General features: G+C 26.6%; 1 protein-coding gene across 2 annotated transcripts; it reads right to left on the bottom strand.

Moving 5' to 3' along the window:
* Window positions 1-1,998: 1,998 nt before the first annotated feature.
* On the bottom strand, window positions 1,999-9,490 carry LOC115705180 (GDSL esterase/lipase At1g71250). Of its 2 annotated transcripts, XM_030632433.2 has the most exons (4): window positions 8,972-9,425; window positions 4,605-4,838; window positions 3,241-3,535; window positions 1,999-2,490 (listed from the first exon to the last, which is right to left on the bottom strand). In XM_030632433.2, the coding sequence occupies exons 1-4, from the start codon at window positions 9,389-9,391 to the stop codon at window positions 2,246-2,248; spliced, it is 1,194 nt and encodes a 397-aa protein (XP_030488293.2). In that variant the 5' UTR covers window positions 9,392-9,425; the 3' UTR covers window positions 1,999-2,245. The 2 variants fall into 2 exon arrangements, with proteins under 2 accessions (XP_030488293.2, XP_030488300.2); XM_030632440.2 differs by lacking the exon at window positions 4,605-4,838 and having other exon boundaries at window positions 8,972-9,490.
* Between the last annotated feature and the right edge of the window lie 358 nt (window positions 9,491-9,848).

Raw genomic sequence — 9,848 nt, 5'->3', positions numbered from 1 at the left:
TGAGATAGGGGTGGTCCTTCCATAGCATCAGGTAACCATACATGAAGAGGAAATTGGGCAGATTTAACAATTGTACCAGAAAATAATAGAAAGGCACACAAAGTAACAAATAAAAAACTTACTTGATTATTAGAAACCAAGTCATTGAATATTTGAAACAAATCCCTCGAACAATGTGATATCTCACACCGGGTAAATCCTTAACCCTTCCCCCTCTTACTAAGACTACAGAATGTTCTTGTAAATTATGGCCATTACCAGGTATATAAGCAGTGATTTCAAATCCAGAGGTTAAGTGTAGGATAGCTATACTGATTCGGTATACTCTAAAGAAACCCTTGGTACACTATTGACGATCTCATAAAGATCTGATTTCAGTGAATTTCTGTTTACTGATTTCATCTTTTACGGAGTCGACCGCCCTTTGACTGTACAAGAATATGCGAAGCTTAAGATGTCTGGAAGCACAGGAGAACGTTCTTTTGCTGATATTATTACCAGTATTCGATAGTCGCTTTTGACTATAAAGTCAATAAATTTTGAATATTATACCTTTAAATAATAACGAGTTATTTCATATATGCATTTAATGATATAATATTATTATATTATTCAGAATTGATTCGTATTCTTTTTGTTGGACACGCGTCAACTTCTGAAATGTAGCCGAATTTTGAGTATAACAAGTAGGAAAAAAATTTCCAACGCACTTCAGCTCGTCGACAAAAGTTTTTACCATAAATAAAACTTTGGGTTTCATTTAATTTCGTTTTAAAAACCTTTGTCGGCTAGCTGAAAGCCACACGAAGCCCCCTTTTTCTCTCATTCTCTTTCTTATTCTTTCCTATTTTTCTTCTCTCTTCTCTTATCCGCCTTTCTCCGCCCCCAAACCCCCATTTCCCCCATTCTTCTTCTTCCAAAAATATTCGCTCACCAACACCACCACCACCTCAAATCCCACCATAACTCTTAAACACTTAGGTGGCGTTTGGTTGGAGGTAATGAAATGGAATGGAATGGAAAGAAAACAATTTTTATTCCATTCCTTTGTTTGGTTGCATTTTAAAGTATTGGAATGACATTCCAATGGAATGCTCTTTCCACCATTTTGGTGGAATGGCTATTCCTTTTTAAAAAGAAAGGAATGACCATTCTAATGTAACAAGAAAAAAAAATTAATAATTTTTTTATCAATTTTTTTTATGCATTTTAAATTTTATTCCATTCCATTTCTATTCATATTTCCATTCTCATTCATATTCCTATATTTTCATTCCTCCCAACCAAACGCTTTAGAGTAATTTTAGAATATTAGTGTAATATATTTAAGTGATATAAATGTATATTTATTTAACTTATTAACTCATATTTATATTTATTATGTTGAACTTATACTTAATATAAATATATTAATAAAAATAAAATATATAAATATGAAAACAAAAAATTAAATTTTAAAAGAAAAATTATAAGAAAAAAGCTACCTCAGCCATAGTCCATGGCTTCAGTTACTTCACTATCCTTTAGTTTACTTACGTCTCCAACGCTTACAATTATGAATTTCTCCAAAATTGCTACTAAAGGCCGAAAAAATTACCTCTTAAGCCCAATTTATAGTGGTGGCTAGACACTCTTGGCGTTTGGTTGGAAGGAATAGGAATGAGAATGGGAATAGGAATAGAAATGGAATGGAATAAAATTTAAAATGCATAAAAAATTAATGAAAAAATTATTAAATTTTTTTTGTTACATTAGAATGGTCATTCCTTTCTTTTTAAAATGGAATAGCCATTCCAACAAAATGGTGGAAAGAACATTCCAATTCCAATACTTTAAAATGCAACAAAACAAAAGAATAGAATAAAAATTATTTCCTTTCTATTCTATTCCATTTCATTATCTCCAACCAAACGCATATCAATACTTTTTTTGAAAATACAAAATATTTGAATAATACCATTTATCAAGCATATATAAGAGAGTAGCAAGCAAATAGAATTTTCTTGGAATTTCTCTAAATATATAATAATTTTGAACAAATAACACCATGATTATTCATTCAACAACTACTAACTAGTCTAGACTCTAAATGATGACTAAAAACTAATAAAATTAAGACTAAAATCTAGTTATCCAAGCATTTATTATTACAACATATATAGTACTAGACTAGATAAGATTAGTAACTAGATCCTACATTATATATATGATTGGATATTAATTAATAATAGTAACTAGTAACTAATTAGTAAGTAGTTTGAAGTTGAAGTAGTTGTTGAATATTGATGGGATAAACTTCAGTTGGGAGAGTAGAAGCAAAAGCCTTGTTAGCAATTTGAATATTGACAGCTTCAGTTGGATGCAATCCATCAAAAAAGACATGATTGCTTCTGTTTCCACACACTGATCCTTCTCTTTTGCACAACACTCCATTCCCTCCTTCACTCAATGTTGCTACTTTACAACATGGTTTACTAGCCTCCTTGAAACCTATACATAAAAAATTATCATAAACAACAACAACCACAAAAACAACTAAAATATATAAGCACATATTGTGGTGTAGTGGCAACAATGTTTTTATTTGCATTCTTCCTTGTTTGAGTAAAAGGTTCGAATCCCACTACATCCCCTCATGGGAGGGATTATGCTTGACCTTTTGGGACACTAGCTTGCTATGGCAGTATCATCCTTAATGAAATGGGAACTCTCGAAGGTGCATACCAATGTCCAATTAAAAGATGATGAGATATAAAACCCCTATAGCTGGCAGGTGGTCCCTAAGATTGTCTAAGCTACCAAAGGAGTGGGCAGGATCTACACCATGTGATCTCCTTTCTTCCTACAAATAAAAAATAAAAGAAAGAAAACAACAACCAAATAATAAAACTACTTTGTTACTAAAAAAATAATATTCAGATATTAGTTACTTGTTACTTTATTCTTACTAAAAGGTTACTTGTTACTAACAAAATGTAGCTTTTATATAGTGATAGAATATCTTTAGATATCAACAAATCAACGGTTGAGATTATTGATTACATATTATACTTAAAATTGTATTATTCTTATATATTTACTGAAAAAATGACACTTTTTTTACTTTTTTTTACTGATTTATTTTTATTTACATTTTTACAAAAATAACATAGTGTAAATGTCCCTATATAATAAACTACACCATATTATCCTGTCCAACAAATTCATTATAAATTAAAATGAAAAAGAGTAACTAGTTACCTTTCTGAAAAGGGTTTCTGATGATGTCTCTGATAATTTTGTAAGAATTAACATAAAGAAGAGCAGAGCCTGGCATTTGTGGCTTCATGGTATCTACCAAAGACTTCAAGTGATTGTTAAACAGTTGTGCTGCAATGTTGAGCCCTTGTATGCACCGATTTTGATTTTGATTTTGATTTCGATTTCGATTTTGTGTTGGAGTACTATGTTGGACCATTGTTCTTACCATGGGACTGCACCCTATTGGATTTATTGACATTAATACAAATTTTCTACCTCCCAACCTGTATAGTTTCTGCACTAACAACACAGCTTAATTTTAATTATATTAATTAATTATAAAATATCAGTATTTTTCTTTTAAATGAACAATATATATGGTAAAAAAAAATTAAAAATGGTAAAATGTATTAATTATTATTGATAATAAAGATAGATTTTGATATTTAAAATTTTGACACATCTTGAAGATACCTAATCCAATTTTTTTTAGAAAAAATATTGATAAACTTTATTAATGCTATTTTCTACTTTGAGCTAATATAGTTTAATGCATGGACATGTGTTATAAAAAGAGAAAAATGGTACTAGAAACAAGTTTCATTTGCACCAAAAATGATTTACACATAGCTCATTTTATTATTTGTATATATAAAAATATTTTTAATTTATACTTTCTTTTCTTCATTCTCAAAATATAAAAAGAAAATTATAAGTACCAAATAAAATATATTTTAAATGATATTATTCACACAAACAATAAAAATAATAAAAAAATAATAATTAAAATTAACACAAAAGAATATAAAAGGAAAATGGTTATGAGTGAATTTTAAAATTTAATAGATTTTTTGAAAAAATAAAATAAAAAAAATTAAAATGACACTTTAAATTTGCTGACAGTTTAATAATTTAACCGTTAAAATTTAAACTTAAAGAGTTAAATTCAAGTAAAACAATAATTAAAAAATTTTAATCTCCAAAAATTTAAAATAAAATAAAATGAAAATATTGAGATGGCATCTATAATTTATAAATATGGTAAAAAAAAAGTAAATTGTATATCTATTAAGTCAACATTTTTGTCCTTATCTTACATAATGATGTATTGAAAATGAAATGACAAAGCAAACAAGGACACATCACCCCCTCTCTTCTCTTCATGAAAATTATCAATTCCACCTTCTTTAGGTAATTATTAAAGACAAAAAAAAAAAAAAAAAAATCATACCATCCCCTAATAAATAAATACCAAATTTAGATTTGAAAATTTACCCTTTTTTTTAAAAAAAAAAATAATAAGAATAAATAATAATGAAAATGAAATATCAAATAATAATAATGGTACATACATACATACATACCTTGAGGTGGTGTGATAGTGAAATAGTAAGGTTTGTAGTGAAATCTTGGAGAGTGGTTTTGTGGTTAAGGCCAGTGAGAAAGTAGTTGAATGAGTAATCGTTGGAGCCACTTCCCACCACAAATAGGTAATCCTTCAAATTTTTCTTGCCTTTGCACCCGATCTCGCCCTCGAGATCGGGCAAAGTTACTTTCTCGAAGTTTCGGATTTGTTTCCTTAGGCTTATTACGTTGCCCTGCATAAAAACTAGTTAATTACACGGTTTAATCATTTTATTAAGGTGGCGTTTGGTAATACTTTTTTAATCAGTTTTTTGTTTTTAAAATTGAAAGGTGAAAATATTTTTTAAAAACATATTCTATAAAACTGTTTTTACTTTTTAATTTTTTAATTGAGAATCAAAATTTTAAAAACAAAAGAAAATCACTTTCAATATTTTTTTAAACAGTTTTTTTTTTCTCAATCAATATTTTGGACTTCGATCAGACTCGGACCCAAATCCTCCAACGGCCCAAGCGCTGAACTCGTCCTCTGACTTTAACCCAAATTCGACCCCAAACCTAGACCCGACGTAAATAAAATCAAAAAATGAAAATGAAAATAAACTTTACAGAATACACTTTTGTATTCTGTTTTTAAAATTAAAAATTAAAAGTGGTTACAGAACGCATTTTTATTTTTGAAAAACAAAAATTTTACTTTCATTTTGTGATTAAAAAATTAAAAAACAAAAATGTTACCAAACAGCACCTAAATTTATAAAACCATATTTGGATAATAATGTTTTCTATAAACACATAGGATAATTTTCATTTTAGCATATCCTAATAAATATATTATAGAATTTTTGTTATTGGCATTAGGAGAAGAAAATTTGAACTTAAAATAGTATATATTTATGTTCATATTTATTAATCATTGATTTAATTTTTTATGTTTTTATATTTTTTTTTTCAAAATACAAATAATTTTCAAACCTATAAATATATATATTACAAATAGGTTAAAACTTATTATTTATTTTTAATGACATAAGTATTTAATATTTGTAAAATTATAATTCAATTTCTTTCAGTTTTGTCCGTATAGACTCTGTTTTAAATTTATTAAAAGAACATTTAAAAATAACGGATTCTACATGTTTCTATCCAGACTTAATGATCTAAAATCTGGATCTTATATGTGCTCTGTGTAAAATAATAACAAAGTCTTATATTAACAAAATTAGAGAAAAATTACAATTTTATAAACATTAAGTACTCATACCGCTATTTATCCTTATAAATATCTATAATTATAATATACTTATTTTGAAGAGAATTATTATATATTTTCAACCATGCATATATATTCTAACTAAGAAATGATATACCAAATTTATATGTTCCTTGAAATGGAATTGTTTATATTAATTTTTTTTAAAAAAATGATTTATTATATTATCATCTTTAATAATAGTTCAAAGACTTCACATTTAATTTTTCTTTTACCACCTTCTCAATCCCCCTTCCTCATGCATAATAAATATATATAAATATAGGGATATGATTTTGTCCTTTTATTGTACTTTCACGGATTGTAATTCGTAATGTACGGCAGTCGCCAGATGAGGGAGTTATTTGATCTGACGGCTGATATTGATCTAGAGGTAATTATGATTAAAAAGTAGAAACGTACCCTGACACTCATTTAATATACTCTGAGACCCATCTAATGTATCACGGAATACATTCCGTAAAAGTACATTACGGGACAAAATCATATCCCTATAAACATATATATATATGTTTAGTCTTTGATTTATAAATATTTTTCTCAACATGATTTAAATTTTGGCTAATTAGTAATTTTTTCTCTTGAATTTTGACATGTACTAAATCGTGCCCCCTAGAATTTTTTGGCCGTTAAAATTTCCCCTCGAACTATTGAGATTGTTAAATTTAAGGACTTTTATCTAATTTTAGTAAAAAAATTCTAACATGGATGAAAGTTCAAGTGGCATGATTTAGTACATATCAAAGTTTGAGGGGCATGATTTGGTAAATATCAAAGTCTGTGGAGCATGATTAAGTACATAAACAATTATTGTAAATTGAATGAAATTAGACAAAAGTCCTTAAATTTAACAATCTCCATAGTTCAGAGGGAATTTTTAACGGTCAAAAAAATTCAAGGGGCACGATTTACTACATGTCAAAGTTCAGAAGAAAAAATTACTAATTAGTCTTAAATTTTTCTTGTGGTATTTAACTGTATATATGTACATATATTTTGTAGTATATTTATAGATTATTATTATTTTTTAATAAAAAAAAAGCTTAGATTTTTTTTAAAAAAATCTTTTGAGGTTGATGGCTGAATTTTTTTTGAAAGAGATTTCTTTGTTGGTTTGGTTGTTGAGGGAAGAGTGATTATGTTAGTTGGGCTAGTTAATTCATGTTAGAGCACTTCTAATAATTTTTTACTATATATTTTTTTTAAAGTATATTAATTGGATGCTGCATTTTTTTAATTCAATCTTTTTTATTATTAGTTAGTAATTTTTTTTTAAAAACTATTATATTAAATTATATGAGATTCGACTTAAAGAGCATTATTAGTACCTTTTAATAATTCTCTTTTTAAAACATATCGCCAAAATCCCATTTTATTTATTTTACTTTAAATTTTTATATTACACCATACATCAATTTATGTATTTCTTTTTCTTATATCATTTTAACGGTATAAAAATAAATTATATTACCATAAATATATTAAAAAGTTAAGAAAATGATAAATATATTTATTTTTATCTTTACATTCAGTTAAATATTATTTATTAAGCTAAAAAAATATTAATATAGCTAAAATTTAGCTCACTTAATTAAAAATTCAATTTTGTAATTTAAATGTTGAACCATCTTAGCTCATTTATTGAAAGTACTGTTATGTCAGATCAGATTGTCACCTGTCAGTAATTGTCATTGTAGTCTTTTTTTTTTTTCGAGGAAACATTGTAGAGTCTTCTTTATCTATGGTTAAATTATTCTTTTTTATTTATTTTACTCTAAACTTTTGGTAATTATTATTATATATTTTTGAAAGTATTTTTTTATCACTATGACCGACTTTAATTTAATAAATATAAATTATATTATAGTATAGGGTAAATAGTGACATAAAAGTACTCATAGTTTTGGATTTGTAAGCAGCATAAACTCAATGATTTTTTTTAGCGGCATAAGTACCCAATGTTTATAAAACTGTAATTTTCTTCCAGTTTCTTCAGTACAGACTCTGTTATTGTCTTAAACATGACACATATAAGACCCAAATTCTAAATTATTTGGTCTGGACGAGAATATGTAGTATCAGTTACTTCTAAATCTTTTTTTAATAAATTTAAAACGGAGCCTGTACTGACGAAAAATAGAGAAAATTTACAGTTTTACAAACATTAGGTACTTATGTCACTAAAAAAAATCATTGGATTTATGCCGCTTACAAACTCAAAACTTTAGGTACTTATGCCGCTATTTACCTATAATATATATAGAGATGTATATGAGAGAACATTGTTATTAGATATATATTTCTTAAAATTATATAAAGTATAATATTTAATTATACTAATAACAGTATAATATTAAGTAGAGTGTTAACCACTCATAATATTTTTTAACAATTATCGGATGGTAAATGACCATTTTAATCAATGTATCATATAATATTATACACATTACTAAAATTTTCCAAAACAAATTAAACAAGAAAATGCCTTATAACACTAAAAACATATTAAAAAGCAATGACAAAGAATAATACTAAATAAAATGAGTAAACAAATATCAAAATTAGTAATGTACTTAGTGTACTCATATGGATTTTATCATACTATTATAATAATAAACCCCCTTCTAAAAATATATTTTATTTTGAATAATAATTAATTAATCTTCAAAGTTAACCACTTATTATTTCTTAAAAAAATAAAATCATTATTACTAACAAACTAATAACAAAATAAGCAAATAACCACTCCTATAATATTTTGAAAAAAAAAATAGTTTTTTTATCTCATTTTTTTCATATATAAAACTACAAAATAGATAGATTTCAAAAAAAAAAAAAACTACAAAATAGATATGTATTTTAATAAAATTCCTAGCTAGTTAATTAACTTGAAAAAGAAAATGGAAAGAAAAAACACTAACACAAAGGTCATCCCTAGAAAAATTCACACGACACACTCATATGATTATAAGAAATTAACATGTTTAATAATAAGATATAATAAGATATAATTATTAAGAGAAGTAGTAGTAATAATAATAAAATTATTATATATTGCGTATTTAATTAGTTAATTAATTAATAAATAATTACCGCGATAGAGCCAGTGTCATCAAGAATGCCAGAACCACCAGAAGCAAAACTAACACCATGAACAATTCTCCTTCCTTTAGTGGAGGGATCGGCGAAAGCCGGGATGAAAGGAAGGCGAAGCTTTTCTCCGATGAGATCGATGACATTTTTGCCGTTGGTGAATCTTCCGGAAGGCCCAAGAGGAAAATCTAAGCCATAAGGCAAGTAATTTGCTTTGGCCAAAGAGTTGTTTATGAAGTTATTGTTGCCATTATCCACTAAAGAACTTCCAAACACAAACATGCCTTTCATAATCAACATTTTATTTTTATTTTTATCATCAAAATTATTATTATTGTTACATTTGGAAGAATAAGGGAATAAGGAGATTGTGATGAGGAATAATATTAGTATTGATGATGATGATAATGAAAGAGCCATTATTTTTTAGTGGAATAATATGATGATGATGATCATAATAATTTTTTAGAGGGAAAAAGTCTTTATGTATTTATAGAATTTTTTTAAAAAAAACAAAAGGTTACCTAACTCATTTAACACTATTAATTAGATAGGTCTGATTTTCTCTGCATTTTTCTTTTATTATTATTATTTGTACCTATGACTAGTATATGCATTTATGTAATTAGGGTTAGTGGACTGGAGTGCATGCAGTGAAGGTTTTCATTTTTTAGGTATGCATTGTTTTTTTTATTATTATGATTGTTTAATTTGATAGGTAATTTTTTTATTTGGGAGAGATTAGAAAGTTTTCTTCATCCTTAAAGACACTACAAGAAATGTCACTTTTACCAGCACAGTTCGTTACTGTGCTGGTAAAAGTTACTTTTACCAGCGCATTTCGCAAACTGCGCTGGCAAAGAGATCAAAGTTTTAC

This window comes from Cannabis sativa, chromosome X, assembly GCF_029168945.1.
Source record: "Cannabis sativa cultivar Pink pepper isolate KNU-18-1 chromosome X, ASM2916894v1, whole genome shotgun sequence".
In the NCBI taxonomy this organism is placed as follows: domain Eukaryota; kingdom Viridiplantae; phylum Streptophyta; class Magnoliopsida; order Rosales; family Cannabaceae; genus Cannabis; species Cannabis sativa.
This window is presented reverse-complemented; position numbering and strand designations above follow the sequence as displayed.

What these genes read in the sequence shown, in the direction of transcription:
- LOC115705180 (XM_030632433.2), bottom strand. Translation starts at nt 9,391, where the DNA reads ATGGCTCTTTCATTATCATCATCATCAATACTAATATTATTCCTCATC. An exon ending in ATGACACTGGCTCTATCGCG is followed by an intron (nt 4,839 to 8,971) that starts GTAATTATTTAT and finishes GTTTTTATGCAG; the next exon opens with GGCAACGTAATAAGCCTAAG. An exon ending in CAGAAACCCTTTTCAGAAAG is followed by an intron (nt 2,491 to 3,240) that starts GTAACTAGTTAC and finishes TTTTATGTATAG; the next exon opens with GTTTCAAGGAGGCTAGTAAA.